Here is an 18,785-nt window from a genome sequence, read left to right on the forward strand (position 1 = left end):
CAATACCTTTTCTATAACTATCCTCACCATAAGAGAATAGAAGTGAGTATTGTAGTGCAAGAATGTGGGATAAACTATAATGATTTCGCACATGAATATTCACTTGCACACTCTATTCTTTGTACTTTGAGTTTTTCATTGTCAATGTTGGAAGAGTCAGAATAAATATTTAAAAGAAATCGAAGAGACAAAAGGTGCCAATAAATTGCCACTTTTCCTTCATGCATAGAGATGATGTGATAGGCACGCTGCTCAAATAGCCTTAGAGCATCCGCAATGGCGCCCGTCCCAGTGGACGTTCGCCAATGTGCAAAGGTGACGCAGATACTGACGTCCGCTGCGGACACCGGAGTTCCGCGGCGTTCCCGGGACGTCCGTGACGACGTCCTTGCGGACGTCCGCCATTGCGTGGACCCCACGGACGTCCCGATTATTTTATTATTTTTTTCCAAAATTCTATAAATACGGCTCATTGAATTTCATTTCATTCGCTCCACTTGTATTAACAAGTATATATCTCTCTCTAAATACTTTTCTTTCGAAGATAAAGGAGCACCACGATAATGATTCCTCCGCCACGAGCGAGTCACAGGGACTGATCTTTCTCGTAGGCGGAAGTACCCCAACGTCCGCCACGATGTCCGGAATGGCGAGAATAATGCCCCAACCCCAAATGACGGCGGGGATGATGCCCGGGTACTACAACATGTACCCGCCTTGGTATGGGATGATACCCCAAATGCCCCAAATGCCCGGGGTGAGTGCCAGAATGACCCCAATGCCGGGGATGATGCCTGGAATGCTGGGGATGATGACGCCCCAGATGCCCGGGATGATGATGCCGGGGATGATGCAGGGCTCGCCTGTCGCTGCCGGGGGTGAGTATGCAGGGTGTCCCCTAATCACCGTTGGACAATGTCTATCGCCCCTATATGGATTTATTGTCGACGGAAAACCCCCCGAGTACTCCTCTCGAGACTCAGTTCACTGGCATCGAGACGTTCTCGATGGAGGAGTTGGGGCTATCTCCGATCCGGGATTCTCCCACAGATGCACCAACGGCGACAGGGAGGAGGAGGAGGACAGGGAGAGGGAGGGGCAGGGGACGGGGCACTACCTCGCCTACGGCGGGATACGATGGTGAGGCGGTGGCCGCTGAGGTGGGGGGATCCAGCGGGAAAAAGAGGACCGTCTGGAGCACAGAGGAGTGCATCGCGCTTGCGAAGGCGTGGATTAGTATAGTGGAGGATCCATATATTGGGGCTAACCAGCATATCTACAGGATGTGGTGGCGCATTAGACAAAGCTACCTCCAATTCAAACCGCCAGGGGGGAAGGCTCACAACGGAGAGCAATGCAGAAAACAGTGGGAGCGGCCGATTCGCCCTCATTTACACAAACAACCTCCGCTCGGCAACCAGCGGCATGTCTGCCGAGGATGTGAAGCTTCTGTCTCACCATCAGTTCATAGACGCTGCGGCGGGCTTCGGGGAATTCAAATATTGGGAGGTATATCTTGTGGTGCAGTTTTCGGCCAAGTTTACTGCGGGTGTTGAATCTGGCTGGCCGAAGCGGACGAAGATCAGCGCCTCCGGGGAGTACAGTGGCAGTGCTGGTTCCCACGAACTCCTCCCGCCGAGGCAGAGTTCCCGACACCTTCATCGTCGGCCCGCCGCCGTCGCCTGGTGGGGTAAAAGTCCGCGGCGCGGATGGCGAGTTGTAACATCCCAAACTTTTGTGACTTCTTTTCATGTAATTGGAATTTTGGGGAATTCTGAAACGTTTGATTCTATGTGATTAAGTGCTTTGTGTGAAAAAATTGACGTGGTTATTATGGAATGACGAGCTTGAGATTTATGTTATTCCAATGTGGGGAAATAATTAATAGGATCATGCATTTATTCTTTCTCAAGTCAAATAATTGAAAAATTCGGCCCTCCCAAATTATTGAAATAGTACTTCTTTTTATGGATTTAAATAATTGTTTTGGGACATTATTCCAAAATAAATCCAAACCAATGGACCTTAACTTACACTACATGAAATTCGAACTCCATCCTTTTATCCTTGGGAGTTTCGAAAATCTCCAATAGGAGATTGGATTATTTTTTTCATTTGATTTAGATGGTGCTTTATTGACTCTCTTCATTTAAATTAAATCCAATTAAATCATACCACATATTATTTCTTCACCCAAAATAAATAGAGAGTTGGAACATTTCCTTGGCTATTTTAGCCTAATAATTTCGGCCCCTCCAATAAAATATGGAGGATATTTTATTTGTTTCCTATTTTGTGGAACCCCCTTTTATTCAAATGAATTCTCATGTCTAATTAATTAGGGAGGTGAATATTTTCCTTCTATTTTTCCTCCATATCACACGCCCCTTTGCATTATTTTTCCTTGTGGGAATTTAATTAATTGTTGCCTATTTTATGGGAGCTTTTTTCCTATAAAGAAATTACTTAATTTAAATCCTATTTTGTTTAATTGGGGATTTAAATAATTTCCTTGTACAAATTCTCCTTAAATTTTCGGCCCCCTCCTATTATTTCCTACTTGGAGATTTAATTTAATAGTTCCCTTGTATTCATGATTTTTATTTCCTAAATTATGAATATATTCTCTCCAAGTAAATATTGCTATATTTCCTTGTAATTAAATCACAAAATTTTGACTTCCCCACCTTCAAACCACACGCCTACTTTTATTTTAATTGTGGGAATTTCATTTTTTTATATATCTCCTCCAATTTAATTAATTCCTTATGTGTGGGATTTTAAACCTAACAAATAAATAGCAATTAAACAAACCCTAGCCCCCATTCTCCCTACAAAAAAAATCGTCCCCTCTCTTCTCTCCCTCTCCCACACGTTTTTCACTCTTCTTCCACTCTCCCATCTCCAAAAATCTTCCATTCAAGCTTATTCTTGCATCCATTGAAAGTACCTTCGAGAGTTTCCGACGGATCGCTTCGTTCTTCTCTTCTACCGATTGGTTTTTGTAAAGGAAGGTATAATTGCACACTTTTTTCTTCTCCTTCTCTTTTGAACCATGTTTTGAGTCCTACATGCATGTAGAGAGTGTAGGTTTGATAGATCGCAAGTTTTAACGGGAGGGAAATTGTGTGTTCATAAGAACTTGTTTGATTTTTACGTTGTTGATTGGAATCATGTGTGTTGGATTGAATTAATTGGTGAATAATATGAGTTTGTATGCAAATATGTGTATGAAGAACGTGTAAGCATGATTATGTGTTTTCGAGCATGAAAAATCGGTGGTTGTGTTGTGGAAGTTTAAAAACCCTAATCCCGAATTTGAACCAGAAATCTGTGATGCACGACCAGTGACTTATGATCTGTATTCGATCCATCAAACGAACGAATTTTGCTACGAAATTTTACTGAGTAAACTTCAAGGTGTTTTCTGTGTCTCGTGTAAATTTCAGCCTGTTTTATCGAAAAATGAATTTTTAATAAATTTTTGAAGTTGACTGCGTAAATCTGCCAGAAACGTGAGTTCTCGCCATGAATGTTTCGTTTTCTTTTTGACTGACCAACTGACCTCCGATTGATGTGATTCTTGAACTATATGAAAATTTGAAGTGTCTTCTGAGTCGTGTTAAATTTTCAGCCTTTTTGGGCATCGGATGAATTTATGGTGAATTTTTCAAATGAACTGCGCAATACTGTCGGAAATTGTATGCTACGACCAGAGAGTTCAATATGTGATATGACTGACTAAATGACGTGATTTCGGTGTGAAAATTTTCATGTATGAACTTGAATGTGCATTCTGTATTGTGACCAAAATTTAGCTTCTTTTGAGGTCGGGTGAATTTATGGTGATTTTTACAAAACGGTCGCGCAGTTCTGCCAGTTTTCTGCCTTGTTAAAATATCTCTTATTTTCAAGTCTAAAAGTATTGTATGATGCATGTATGTCCAAGGAACGTGTCTAAATGATGTGATCACGTGTGATAAATCGAAATATGTTACGATGTGTTCTCCCATCTTTGTGACGTATGTTGGGTCGGGGATTTGAGAAAAACGACGAGAGAATCGATAGGACATGCATAGTAATATGTTGTTGGGGGAAACTAATTGTGTTGTCTTTGACGAGGGTGTTGTGTAGTCGTGAACTCGAGGATTGAGAGTTGCTAAGTGGGTTGTGAATTGCTAAGAGAACGAGGTGGGCTTTCTTTTCAAACCTCTTTACTTTTCCGAAAAATATTATGTGGAGATATAAGGGTGGTTTAACTGTTATGTCATGCCATGTTGTTTTTGTATGAGATTGTGTGCCTGATGCCTAGTTCGTATGAGTTTACTCCGTTAAGCTATATGGCTGTGTTGTGAAACGAATTCGGGTCCGAGTAGGGCCGTAAACCCTATCGGGCTGTGTACACTGGTGGGATCGTGAGCCGTCCTTGCAAGTCGGCCGGTCTCGTGGGCGAATAATGTGGCCACACTTTCGTCGCACTGCGATTGTGATTGTTGGATTGATGTGAAAAGTGGGGAGATAAATTGTCTGGCCAGACTTGAATATTTTTGTGTTTCTCGTGATATTTTCTTACTACATAAAACTCGAGATCACTGGTATGGATGACATAACTATTATTAAAATGTTTTCGGCATGAGCCCATTGAGTACAACAAGTACTCAGCCCTGCATATTATTTTCTTATGTGCAGGTTGAGCGGGATGTTGCGGTGGATGTTGAGCTGGCTTAAGTACTTAGGATGCGTTGTGTCGTCATACATAGGCGTCGTCCTTGACTCTCCTTAAACCGTATTTTTTTTCCGCTGCTATAATTTGAACTATGACTCAAGACTCAATCTTTCCTTTATGTTTTGTGTGTGAACATGTATGGTGGTGATGAGTTTTAAACTAGTGTTTACGTTGTCTTTTAAAATTTTATTCTTCGAGATTTAAGTTAAGTATTTGTTCAACTTTAGTTAGTTGATGTATTCCTTAAGTCAAATTTTTCCCGTTGTCCTTTTAAAAGTATTTTATCTTATGCCTTTTCGAAAAAAAATTTAACCTTAAAATCTTTAAACTAAGTTGTTTTCTTTTCTTTAAGTTAGTTAAGTTGTCCTTTTAAATTGTAATCCATGCATCTCGGTCACGATCGCCGCGTTTGTGGTACCCCTTGTATGGGCGGTCGTGACACGAGTGGATGAGCCAGCGGATCCGCCGAGGCCCAATCGACAGCTCCTACCCAAAACGATCTCGAGCTCCTCTCACTCGCCCGCGTCGCGCAACATGAAACCTTGTTACGTGCAATGGTTGAATGGCGGACATCGACCGATCGCCATTACAGGTCGTCGCTGAAGGATATCATCAACAGTATGCGGCGCGATTTGGGATTGGGAGACATGGCGGAGAGTGGCGACGAGGGGACTACCGGTGGGGACGACGAGGGTACTAGCGGCAGGGAATCCGAGGAGTGAGACGGCGAGTTTTTTAACTATGTAATTTTTTTTAATAATTATGTATGTGTTTTTTTTGTACTATGTATGTTTTTTAAATAAAGTGGTTGCAATTTCTCCGTATTTGTGTCGAAATTTTAATTCCGTAAATTATTTAATTTGGTGAATTTGTGAATTTTTATTATTGTGGGAAGTCCGTCGGGATGTCCTTGGGGATGTCTGCCACTATGCAGTGGGATGTCCTTATGACGTGGCGGTGCAGTGGGAAGTTCTTATGACGTGGCAGGAGGTGTTTTTGGGATGTCCGCCGGTACATCCGCACCACTGAGGATGGCTCTTATACTCCCTCTGTTCCACAAGAGTATGTATTTTTAGTTGGGAACGGGTTTTAATGCACATTGGTAAAGTAAAGAGAGGTAGAAAGAAAAAGTCAGTTGAAAATGAGTCTCGCCTTTCTTAGAGAGAAAATAGTTTTCAAAATTAGGAAGTGCATATACTTATGGGATGAATTAAAAAACTGATTTCTTCCCCATGACGAGCCAATTTCTTCCCCATTAGAGAGAGTTAAAGGAAAAAGAGAGAAAGAGAGGTGGAAGAAGAGAAGGAAGAGATTCCGACCAACACTCCGACTATCTGTCTCCAAATCTCAATTCCACTCAACGAGATCATGCTTCCTATGGTTTTCATTGTGATATTTATCATGTGTTTAGGCTAGACTCTCACTGTTGCTCCAAGTTGTGATTTAGACTTGTTTGAATCTATCTAAACATTTGAATTCACGTTTTGACATCGTTGATGTGTTTAATGTTAGTTTCTATCACTTTAGAGGCCTCTATCGTTATAGTTGTTTAATCCTTGTTTATCGTCTCTTTAACATAGATTTGGATGGACTAATCAATTGATGTGTTGTTGAATTTGATTTGTTCAGAGGATAATCTGACAACGGAATAGGTAAGTTTATATAGTAGATGATCTTTTATTCCCGCGCTTCTACATGAATTTAATATCTTTGAAAGTTAGTTCATGGAACAAGTGTTCAGCTGACTGTGAACTATACATCGCAAACATGTTCAGTGCAAGCGATTAGGTTGATTAATTAATCCCAAAATATGTGTTTTTGTGTAGGTAGAATGATCGAAGTCTAATGAGCAACTTGGAGTGACATGTCTTTCTATTTGAGAAATCCTTTAATAGTTAATCTTTTCGTTAGTTTGTCAACAACTTTCAAACTCAAAAATCAAATCTTTATGTTGCATCTTTTTAAGTTTTTAAGTTTTAAACAATCTTTTACCTCCTTGTGGATCGACAACTTAAATTACTACACACGAAGCTGTAATCTTGCAGCGAAGTGGTAATATTTGGGTTAATTAATTGAACTTGAGTGCTATATTATCTTATTGTAATAAACCTAAAATTACACATCAGGTAGATTATTCAGAAACCTTCTCCCTAGTGGCTAAGATGAACATAATTCGAATCTTATTGTCTGTGGCGGCAAATAAAGATTGGCCACTGCACCAATTCGATGTGATGAATGCCTTTCTTCATAGATAGCTGAAGAAGGAAGAGGTGTATATGGAGGCTCCTCCAGGGTTCGCTGCAGATTTCAAGATAGGTGAAGGGTATAAGCTAAGGAAAATTCTGTATGGGTTGAAGCAGTCCCCAAGAGTATGGTTTGGGAAGTTCGCCGGGGCAATGATCAGTTATGGGTATAAACAGAGCAACTCCGATCATACTCTGTTTCTGAAAAGAAGAGGAGATAAAATCACTTGCTTAATTATATACGTCGATGACATGATTATCACAGGTGATGACATGGAGGAGATTGAGAGCTTGAAGAGGAATCTGTTTCAGGAGTTTAAAATGAAGGACTTAGGGGATCTGAAGTATTTCCTGGGAATTGAGGTGTTAAGATCACAGAGAGGGATTTTTTTGAGACAGAGAAAGTACATTTTGGACATCCTAGCAGAGACGGGTCTCCTAGAGAGTAAGCCGGCAGATACACCTATAGTAGTTAATCATGGATTGCAGATTAATGATAAAGCCGAGTTGACCAATCGAAGTCGATATTAGCGACTTATTGGAAAACTTATCTACCTATCGCATACTAGGCCAGACATTACCTACCCAGTAGAGATCGTGAGTCAGTTCATGCATCGACCACAGAAAGATCATATGGAAGCAGCGCTCAGGATCTGTCGATATCTGAAGGGGACAACAGGACATGAAGTGTTGTTCTCTAAAAATGATAATCTTGAGATTCATGGATACACGGATGCTGATTGGGCGGGGAATCCTAATGATAGAAGATCCACCGCAGGGTACTTTACCTTTGTTGGAGGTAACTTGGTAACTTGGAGAAGTAAGAAACAGAAAGTGGTGGCCCTCTCGAGTGCTGAGGCAGAGTTTCGTGGGATCAAAAGTGGACTGACTGAGATAATGTGGCTAAGAAGATTGATGAAGGAACTTAGTCTCATTCCCAGCAGTAAGTGCCGACTATACTGTGATAACAAGGCTGCCATAAGCATTTCAGAAAACTCGGTTCAACACGATCGAACCAAGCAGGTGGAGGTGGATAGACATTTTATCAAAGAGAACATTGAAAGAGGTATTATTGAGCTACCATTTGTTCGCTCAGAAGATCAGCTTGCCGACATATTGACAAAGGCAGTCAATACTAGAGTTTTTGAGGATGCTCTTTGCAAATTGAGTATTGGAGACCCCACCACTCAATTTGAAGGGGAGTGTTAGAAAAAGAAAGATTGTGATTGGAATCAATGACTCCAATTAGATGATTGACAGAATATTTGTAATTAAGGATCTTACCATATATATTGCTTCCTACACCCTATTTAAAGGGTATTTTATACAATGAAATAATCATCCGATTTTAAACAACCGTTATCTACCTTTCTCTTCTTTCAACTATGTTTTTTGCACCATTTAACAATATATATATTCTATTAATATATAAAAATATAATATATTAACATATATATATATATGTATTTTTTCGGCTTTTTGATTTTTTGAAATTTTATATAATTTTGAATTTTTCGGTTTCAGTTCGATTGGAAAAAACCGAACAAAAACCCGAATGCTCACCCCTAAATATGGATTTTGATCGTACGAACTTATGGTTGATAGTAATAGTGTACAACTTCGATGTTTAATGGTTGACAGTAATAGTATACAACTTCGATATTTAAATGAAATCAGAAAGTTATAATTTTAATACCTGACAAACTATAATTCGAAATCAACCTAGCATAATTCGAGACAATTGTGATATACTTCCTCCATCCCAAAAAAATTGACAAACTTGTAAATTAGACGAATTTTAATGTGCAATTAGTAAAATAAAAGAAATATGAGAAAAAGTAGGAGAGAGGAAAAAGGTAGTGGAATAAGTATTAATGGATTGTGAGATCCACAATATAAGTGATGTGTAATATTATTATTTGTTGAAAAACTCTTCATATTTAGACCTTGTTTAATTTGGGGATGACCAAAAATGATAAAACTAGTCTATTTTTTGGGGACGGATGGAATATTATAGGATAGGTAAATTAATCAGTTTATAACAATATAATGAACCAATTTTTTCACTAGCAGTAAAAAATAACCCCCTTGGTTTCATAATAAGAGTAGTATTTCACTTTTATCATAAATGGTAAGTAGATCTCACATTCCATCAGCTTATTCCACTCACATTTTATTATAAAATTAATATGCAAGTGACACTCATATTCCACTAATTAATTCAAGCCACTTTTCTTTTTATTTCTTAAAACTTGTGCTAATATGACTCCTATTATGGAACAAACTTTTCAATTTTTTGCAGAGCTAAGATTAAACATTCATTTATCATTAAAATAATTATTTATTTATTTATTTTACAATAATTTAATTGATAGGGTTTGAAGTTTTTTCGTCAACCAAACCGATTTACAATTCAAATTCCTAGTACCAAATTTTTGTAAGTTTGAGTTAAATTTGGGAAGTCAACAAAGTATTTTGCAGTCGAACATAGTAAACGAAGCCCATTTGGCCCAATCTATTGAACCAATAAATAAAGCGAAACCGTTTTCATTTTCATATACTCCCTCTCTCTCTAAAATCGTTTGCAGCAGTAGAGAAATCAATCGGAATGGGGTCCCCACGCGAGGAGCATGTGTACATGGCCAAACTGGCGGAGCAGGCCGAGCGCTACGAGGAGATGGTGGAGTTCATGGAGAAGGTCGTCGGCGCCGTCGACGGCGACGAGCTCTCAGTCGAGGAGCGCAACCTCCTCTCCGTCGCCTACAAGAACGTCATTGGCGCTCGACGCGCCTCCTGGCGCATAATCTCCTCCATCGAGCAGAAGGAGGAGAGCCGCGGCAACGACACTCACGTCTCCTCCATCAAAACCTACAGATCTAAGATCGAGTCCGAGCTCTCCTCCATTTGCGACGGCATACTCAACCTCCTCGACACCAAACTCATCGGATCCGCCGCTACCGGCGACTCCAAGGTTTTTTACTTGAAGATGAAGGGCGATTACCATCGCTATTTGGCTGAATTTAAGACTGGATCCGAGCGCAAGGATGCCGCTGAGAACACTCTCTCCGCTTACAAGTCTGCTCAGGTTAGGCTTTCCAGATTCATTCATTTAATACTATTTTTTATCTGTATTGAATTAGGTTCAATTGATTTTGTGATTTTAGGAAGTTCCGCACTCGATTTGGAAACTGTTGCTAAATAGCCCTATCATCATAAGTTAAATTGATATTCGATTTGGAAATTATAGCTATATAGAACTGCATCACTTGTTAAATTCATGCTTGATTTGAAAATTGTAGCGAAATGGAACTGCATCACTTGTTAAATTCTCACTTGATTTAGAAATTGCAGCAAACTATAACCATCTGATAACTCAAATTGATGTTTGTTTTGAAAATTGTATCTAAGTTTCTCTATCATCGTAAGTTAAATTGATGCTCGATTTGGAAATTTTAGCTAAATAGAACCGCATCACTTGTTAAATTCATGCTAGATTTGGGAATTGTAGCGAAATGGAACTGCATCACTTGTTAAATTCTCACTTGATTTAGAAATTGCAGCTAACTATAACTATCATCATAACTCAAATTGATGTTTTATTTGAATATTGTAGCTAAGTTTCTTCTGTGCTTGAATCAATTCAGATTTCAAGTAGTAATTAATTGTTTCTATTTTGTCTATGTTTAGATTTAGATCCATACAATGCTCCTAATTCAATCTATCACTCTTATTTTAAATGTGTGCACATAAATAAACGTTGAGATTTGCTTCAATCTGTTTATACGTTTACTGAAGAAGACAATAAACTATCAAGCACTTAAAAATATGCTTCCGGATTATAACTACGGATCGTGCTAATTTACAGTAGCTAAATGTGTTTTTGGTCTAACAGGAGATTGCTAATACCGAGCTTGCCCCAACACATCCAATCCGGCTTGGGCTAGCACTTAACTTCTCAGTTTTCTACTACGAGATTCTCAATTCTCCTGACCGAGCTTGTAATCTTGCCAAACAGGTATCATCAAGAATTCCCTTCCTCTATTGCTGTTAATTGTACAAGGATTTCGCTACACTAATTTTATAATGTAGGGTTCAAGTGAAAAACCTGCCATTACATGTTCTTGAAATAAACTAAATCGGCCTTGCTTTCATGATTCTAAATATTGGTTTGTTAGTTATATAATATTTGGTTATCCTTTTAAGGCTTTTGATGAGGCCATTGCGGAGTTGGACACTCTAGGAGAAGAATCATACAAAGATAGCACCTTGATCATGCAGCTTCTCCGCGACAACCTTACTTTGTGGACCTCAGACATGCATGTAAGCTTGTTTTAAGTTTTCAAGCAAGTTATGAATATGTTCAAGTAAAATTTATTCATGGGTTCTGTTTGTTTTTTAACTTATACAGGAAGACGAAGATATCAAGGACGCAGCACCAAAGCCTGACAACGAATAGCTGCATTCAGGTCTCGTATCTGGGTGTCTTGCTATTATCTCTATAGTAGTCTTACAGTCTTCTTCTTAGCGACCCCTTCGCTTCATGATTCTTCCCCTTTCATTTCGTTACTAAACTCTGATTTTGTATGTGCCCAATTTGCTTATATAATTTGTGCTGAAAATCTCATTTATGTGTGAAATCATCATGAGCATAATATTTTCATCAATTTCGCAATGAAAAATGACATTTTGATGGTCCAATCTGTAAAGTGATTTGGGATTCCCCGAAATATAGGGTACAATTTTGTTTGAGGGAAAGTTGTTGGAGTTAAGAGCATCCACTATAGGCAAAAAGGGGCGGACGCCCCCGGAGGGGGCGACGACGGGGCGGCCTATAGTGGGAGGAACGTCCGCCCCGGGGCGGATGAAATTTTGTGGGGCGGACGCACCATCGGCGGGAAGGGGGCGAGGACGGGGCGATAGGCGCGCCGGCCTATAGGGGGGCGGTGTCTGGCGTGCCTATTCCGGGGCGGACGTCCGAAAAATATTTTTTTTATTCAATTTAATTTGCCTATAAACACACCCCATTCCTCCAATTATTTTCACACCATTCCACCTCTCCCTCACACATATTTTCTCTCACTAGAATTTGTGGTCTGAAATGGACGATTTATGGAACGACGAAAATGTAGTGTTTAATTTTAATTTCTTCACTTATAGCCATTTGTTTATAATTACGTTTAGTCCGATAATTTTCATTACTTATAATTGAATTAAAATTAAAATGAAAATTGGTTATAAAATTTCGGGGCTATTGGAAGTGTACGCCTATAGTGACGGAAATAAAAATTTGGGGCTATGGACAAAAAATTAGGGCTGTGGACAAAAAAAGGGGCGAGGCTATTGGAGAAGGCCGCCTATAGTGGATTCTCTAAGATTGGAGATTGGCATTGGCTGAGGGGATCATCATCATCATCATTTCTCTCGTGATAGAAAGATCCACCAATCATCGTCCACTAGTTGGTGATGAGGCTGGAATCCTTACCACCAATTTATGATTGGACAACTCCATGCTTCACAATATCTTATGTAGAGCCTTATTCAAACGATCCAAAACCATTTCGACGTGATATGAAAATTCAATATGAAATTTAATGGGTTTGGACCATTTTTTTTGGATTTATTTACTTATAAGAAACTCCTTTAAGAATCTGACACTTTTGGTTTAGGGTTTGATTGAGCTGGGTTTAGATAATCCATTAAATTTTATTTATTCATTTAAAAAAAATCACTAATTTTATTCTCTAGATTAGAGTAAATTAAATTTTAATTATGTAAATCAAGTTTAATCATGTAAATTAGGTTTGTGTTGTTATCATGCTATCGAGTTGTGTCAATCTAAATTATGTCGCATCTTTAGCAGATTCATGTCATGTCGAGCATCGTTTTATAGGCCAAAAGAGCCTTTTCAAATAAAGATCTTAAGCCTCGTCGTGTGGAAATAGAGGCAAGAGAATGTTACATGGAGTTGCAAAGTAATGGTAATGGTATCACTTTCATTATCACCACTGTTTTTCCATAACTTTATTTTCTTCTATGTTGTTCTTGCACTCATTTATAAGCAAAAAATTATCTTCCTCATTTTTTTCATTAGTTAATAAACAATCTGGATAAGTTAGGGACTAAAAAGAGTTGAGGTCGAACTTACCGTCGAGCCAACTTCTGATTAAATTAGGACTATATTTTGAGATCGTCGAGCTAACTTCTGATTAAATTAGGACTTCATTTTGAGATCTAGTCTTTCAGTACAAAAAGGAATTGACTTAGAGAAGTGTCGATTTCTTGATAATCCTATGAATGATATTCTTGATATTTATAATAACCCATAATTATCATTCCTTATCTAGGTTTATCATTACATTATTTACATATATCCTCTTACATATATGGGATTTTCAAAATTTTCCTTCTTTTTCTCTCTGTTATTCTATCATATTTTCAGTCTCCTATATCATGAGTAATTAAGGGTCAGACCAGAGATCCATGGATTTAAAACTGGGACTAAACCTATTCGAACTTTGAAATTTGATCGAGCCTTAAGTTAATTCAAGTGAACAAGCATAATATTATTTTGTGCCACAATCTAAAATAATATTAATCTGCCGTCCAATCCCTGAATTACAAATCATCCGAGCTATCTCATAGATTGATTATTTCTTGTATTTAAGATAAATACATTAATCAAATCCGTCTACTGACCTCATTAAATTAATAATCCTATATCAGAAAAGTGTCTAGTTCACTAAGCTAATTTAATAATTATAGAATAAATTTCTAACCAGGTGGATTTTCTAATAATAATTACTCCAATTAAATTGATATAAATTAACTAATGGATATAAAATATTTTAAATAAGGAAAAAGAATTAGTAAATTAGAAAAGAGCCAAGATTATTTTATAATCTAAATTATGATATGTCGGTGTGTCACATCAAAATAGGGATGAAACATGCATTACCAAGTGATAGAAAGCCAAGAGAGCAGATGAATTTTCAAAAACCAAGTCAGTTACCATTATAGCATACACCAGAATATTTGAATACCAAAGTTTCTAAACACAAACATTAACTACTAAGAAGTCAGATATTAGCTACCAACATAACCAACTAAACAACTCCACCATATACCACCAACACCACCACATTTCAACAAAATCAACAAGTAACTTCAAGCACGCTCGCCTCTGATCCGACGGGCAAGCTGAATATCTTTCGGCATTATGGTCACACGCTTGGCATGGATGGCACACAAGTTGGTGTCCTCAAACAGACCCACAAGATAGGCCTCAGCAGCCTCCTGGAGAGCCAAAACAGCATGGCTCTGGAAACGCAGATCAGTCTGCAACCAAATACAAAGTCACAAGTTAGGATTTCATTCCACTGTTTCAGTAAAAATCAAGATTAATTAGTTCTCAGTCTACCTTGAAGTCCTGTGCAATTTCACGGACAAGCCTCTGGAACGGCAGCTTTCTAATCAAGAGCTCAGTACTCTTCTGGTACTTCCGAATTTCACTGTTACAACAACAACGAGACTGTAAGCATAAGCATACAAAAGCAAATAACAGTTGAGTAGGAGCCCACTCACCGAAGAGCAACAGTTCCGGGGCGGTATCTGTGAGGCTTCTTCACTCCACCAGTGGTTGGAGCAGACTTACGAGCAGCCTTAGTAGCAAGCTGCTTCCTGGGAGCCTTTCCTCCAGTTGACTTACGAGCAGTCTGCTTAGTACGAGCCATCTGCAACAAAAAAAGATTCAAAATTATTATGCAATTTTCAATAGGGAAACACACACAGGCTCATCAAATTTTCTGATAGAAAAGATATCAATTCAATGTAAACAAGCAGCTTAAACATATGAACATTATCACCAACACTATCAATAACTAAAACATAGCAAACTACAGTCAACACTAATTCCTAATTCGAAATCAACAGATGGACTAAATTATTTGATTAAATGTATGAACATTATCGCCAACACTATAAATTGTAACATCTACGACCAAACTAATGCCTAATTAGAAATCAACAGTTTGACTAAATTCTTAGATTAAATGTATGAACATTATCGGCAACACTATAAATTGTAACATACCAAATACAACCAAGACTAATTCCTAATTAGAAATCTACAGGTAGACTAAATTCTTCGATTAAATGCAAACATCTGTCTTCCAAAGTCATGGCAACAACGTAGAACCACTGGCTAGTTTCACACGAATCAACCTAAGGCTAGTTTCAAAAATTTCCCCTAATTCATACAACACTACTTCTCATCGCATCATATAAACCCCTAATTTCATCAAAAAATGAAATCAAACATAAACAACACAGGCTCGAGAATTATCTCAACTAACAATCTCGTAAGTATTATCACGGATAAAAGCCTAATCCTAACCATACAACCTCAAACCCTAATCATGTAAAAAGGATGAATCAATAAACGATTAAAGATCAATTTAAGAATCAGACGAAGATAAGGAAAAGAAGAATGAAGGAAACTCACCTTTCACTCAACAGATCTCTGTGTTACAATTTTATCTTAAACCTTGAATCGTATATCTCTTGCCTCTTCTCTCTTCTAGGCGGAGTAGACGATTAAAATATAATAAGCTGAGGCTGAGGCGTATTTATAGGTAGGCGATGGATAGAATCTGACGGTCACTAATCATTGTCGTTTGTCCTTCCCTAGTGGAATCTGACGGTGTCGGGTGCAGCAATTTGTGTTTCTTTGCATTAAATGTACGGCTGCGATTAGCCGATTGGTTCTGTGACGCGGATCGAGATGGCTTAGTACCGATGCTAATTGGTTTATTAATACTGATTTCATTTAGAGCATCCACAATGGCGCCTAGCGCACCGCCTAGTCGAGCACCGGCGATAGGCGAACCATTGGAGGAGCCGAAAACCGCCGAGCGGTTTTCCGGAAATCAATTTCGCCTAGCGCTAGGCGGTCAAAATCCGCTGGGCTATGCGCTGGGCGATCCGCTCGGCTCCATTGCAGCGCCCGGATCGCCCAACGGATTTTTTATTTTTTATTTTTAAAATTTTTTATTTTTATTTTTAATGTACTTTTTTAAAATTTTTGTACTTTTTTTAATTTATTGTACTTTTTTTAAAATTAAAATAGTATTATTAATGTTTCCCGTATATGTCTCGTAAATTAAATTTCGTATATTGTGTTATTAGTGATGTGGCTAGGCTATTTATGATATGGCTAGGCTATGGCTGGGCTATTTCTGATGTGACAGGAGGATTTTTAGTATTGATGATGTGGCAGGAGGAGTTTGTGGCTAGGCTATGGCTAGGCTATTGCTGGGCTATAAGAGCATCCACAATAGCGCCTAGTGCACCGCCTAGCCGAGCGCCGGCGCTAGGCGGTGCGCTAGGAGATCTATTGCAGCCGCCTAGCGGATTTCGCGAAAAAAAACCGCCTAGCGCTCGGCGGTTCCGCGGCGCTAGGCGGTGCGCTAGGCGATCCGCTAGGCGCTATTGCAGCGTCTGGATCACCTAGCGCACCGCCTAGCGCGAATTTTTAATTTTTTTTTTCCGAAACACTGTATATACGCGACTTGCCCGTCATTTTCATTCGCACCACTTGTATTAACGAGTACTCTCTCTATCTAAATTTCTGTACAAGATCAATAACGATAAATGGATCTCAACAACGAGCCTACTTCAGGGAGTAGCGGATCTCAAACTCCCCCGATCCCCGTGGGAGGTGGATGGAGTCAGATGCACCCGAGTCAGATACACCCATACTACAACATGTACCCGTGGTAGCAGATGATGCCCAGGATACCAGCGGGGGGGAGTCCGCCGGGGGCGTTTCCGGCGATGTCGGGGTGGGCACCCAGTGTCCAGATGCCGGGGTGGGCACTCGGGATGCAGATGATGCCCGGGGGGGTACCGGCGACGCAGGGGACACCCGCGACACAGGGGATGTCTATCGCCCCAGTTTTGATTTTTCGACTGGTTCGTCGCACACATCGACGCCAACGGAGGCTGCGCCTCTGGCCCAGTTTGACACTTTCTCCTTCGATGACTTGGGGATAGATCTTTCCGGTGTTCCGGATGCTCCCGTTCAAACGGGGGGCGCAGGGCGGGGTCGGGGCGCCCCAAAGAAGAAAGGCAAGGGGAAAAGGGTCGGTGAGTCCTCGCAGCCGGGTGAGGACGACAACGCGGTACGGAGGAGGTGGACGGACGCGGAGAACGTCGCGCTGTCCAAGGCGTGGGTGAGTGTTTGCGACGATCCTCTCGTTTCGAACAACCAGAGGATCGTCAACTTGTGGGGCAAGATAGCAGCAGCTTACCAGAGGTTTTGCCCGGAGGGAAGGCCACGCAATGGGGAGGATTGCCGGAAGGGTTGCGGTCTCCCGATTTTCGGGCTTGTACACCAACGCCCTCCGCATGATGAGCAGTGGCCAAACGGAGGACGACTGCAGGAGGATAGCGGAGAAAGCCTTCCCCCTGAAGGGGGTGTACAAGGAATTCACCTACTGGAACTGCTATCTTGTGCTGAACGACTCCGAGAAGTTCCGAGTAGGTGTCGATCCTGGCTGGCCGAATAAGCAACGGTTGAACTATTCCGGTGATTTCAGCGGCAGTAGCGGTGGTTCCCACGACCTCCCAGAGACGGCGCAGGAGGTCCCGACCCCTCGTTCGTTTGCTCGCCGTACTCACCCGGTTGGGCACAGGCGGGCTCAACGGGAGGCGATGGGGGTCGCCGGGGGTTCACAGGAGGTCCAGTCGGCATCCCCCCTTGGCCAATCCACAGCGGATCTCAAATTCTTCGCGCGTCAACAAACGCGCGCTCAGATGGTCAAGACGATGGCCGAATGGCGGGCGGCGGTGGACCCCGTGGAGAAGAGTTTGCTTCAAACATTGCTCCTGAGCATGCAGGAGGATTTGGAGGCGGCACGGAGGGAGACCGGCGGCGGCGGCGGCGGTGGTGGCGGTGGCGATGGTGGCGACAGCGACGGAGGCGACGACGACAGAGACGAGGAGGGAATTGGCACTCCTTTTTATTATTGTATTTTTTTTAAATTAATGTATTTTTTAAAAATATTGTACTTTTTTAAATTTTAATATTATTATTAAACTTTTCCCGTATATGTCTCGTAAATTAAATTTCGTATATTGTGTGATTGTTAATTATTTCATTTCATTTTTTAAATTAATAGTGATATGGATATTATGTTGCTAGGCTATGGCTGGGCTATTGCTGGGCTATTTGCTTGTTTTGATGATGTGGCATGAGGATTTTTAGTGCTGATGATGTGGCAGTGGCTAGGCTATGGCTGAGCTATTGCTGGGCTATTTCTATTGTGGATGGCCACTGTGGATGCTCTAATTGCCATATTTAGGTTTTGATTGCCGAGAATGATTTCAAATTTAAATCCTGATTTGCATTTAAATTTTGGAAACTTAAAAATATCGTAACAATTTTTTTGAAATATGGAAATATCATGATCCCTTTTTCCTATTTTGCACCTGAATTCATTAAGGGTATATTTTTATTTCTTTAATTATTTTAGATTGAAGATTGTAGTGATATTTTATTTTTAATTATAAAGATATTAATTGAGAAAACTATTTAAGTATTCCTATTACAAAATGATTGAATATGGCTTTATTTGATATTTATTTTATTTTGGAGCTATTTTTAAAAACATAATTAAGTTAGTAGTATATAACCAAAAATATTTTACTTATATTTCAAATTGATTGAATATAGATTGATTTTGTTTTTTGCATGCATATGGCTCGGGAAAAATACCGAAATACCAAAATACCGGCCTTATCGTAAAAAAATACTGAAA

At 39.9% G+C, this 18,785-nt stretch overlaps 2 protein-coding genes across 2 annotated transcripts; one reads left to right on the forward strand and one right to left on the reverse strand.

Moving 5' to 3' along the window:
• Positions 1 to 9,513: 9,513 nt before the first annotated feature.
• On the forward strand, positions 9,514 to 11,606 carry LOC121766572 (14-3-3-like protein 16R). Its single transcript, XM_042162841.1, has 4 exons — positions 9,514 to 10,054; positions 10,862 to 10,984; positions 11,173 to 11,289; positions 11,378 to 11,606. Exons 1-4 carry the CDS (start codon positions 9,578 to 9,580, stop codon positions 11,423 to 11,425), a joined length of 765 nt encoding a protein of 254 aa, XP_042018775.1. The 5' UTR covers positions 9,514 to 9,577; the 3' UTR covers positions 11,426 to 11,606.
• A 2,349-nt stretch (positions 11,607 to 13,955) lies between these two features.
• Positions 13,956 to 15,595, reverse strand: LOC121769269 (histone H3.3). Its single transcript, XM_042166016.1, has 4 exons — positions 15,470 to 15,595; positions 14,551 to 14,699; positions 14,387 to 14,477; positions 13,956 to 14,304 (listed from the first exon to the last, which is right to left on the reverse strand). Exons 2-4 carry the CDS (start codon positions 14,697 to 14,699, stop codon positions 14,134 to 14,136), a joined length of 411 nt encoding a protein of 136 aa, XP_042021950.1. The 5' UTR covers positions 15,470 to 15,595; the 3' UTR covers positions 13,956 to 14,133.
• Positions 15,596 to 18,785: the final 3,190 nt, after the last annotated feature.

The sequence above is a fragment of the Salvia splendens genome, chromosome 15, assembly GCF_004379255.2.
Source record: "Salvia splendens isolate huo1 chromosome 15, SspV2, whole genome shotgun sequence".
Taxonomy (NCBI): domain Eukaryota; kingdom Viridiplantae; phylum Streptophyta; class Magnoliopsida; order Lamiales; family Lamiaceae; genus Salvia; species Salvia splendens.

What these genes read in the sequence shown, in the direction of transcription:
- LOC121766572 (XM_042162841.1), top strand. Translation starts at nt 9,578, where the DNA reads ATGGGGTCCCCACGCGAGGAGCATGTGTACATGGCCAAACTGGCGGAG. An exon ending in CTTGTAATCTTGCCAAACAG is followed by an intron (nt 10,985 to 11,172) that starts GTATCATCAAGA and finishes TATCCTTTTAAG; the next exon opens with GCTTTTGATGAGGCCATTGC. An exon ending in TGTGGACCTCAGACATGCAT is followed by an intron (nt 11,290 to 11,377) that starts GTAAGCTTGTTT and finishes TAACTTATACAG; the next exon opens with GAAGACGAAGATATCAAGGA.
- LOC121769269 (XM_042166016.1), bottom strand. Translation starts at nt 14,699, where the DNA reads ATGGCTCGTACTAAGCAGACTGCTCGTAAGTCAACTGGAGGAAAGGCT. An exon ending in CCCGGAACTGTTGCTCTTCG is followed by an intron (nt 14,478 to 14,550) that starts GTGAGTGGGCTC and finishes TTGTTGTAACAG; the next exon opens with TGAAATTCGGAAGTACCAGA. An exon ending in AAATTGCACAGGACTTCAAG is followed by an intron (nt 14,305 to 14,386) that starts GTAGACTGAGAA and finishes ATTTGGTTGCAG; the next exon opens with ACTGATCTGCGTTTCCAGAG.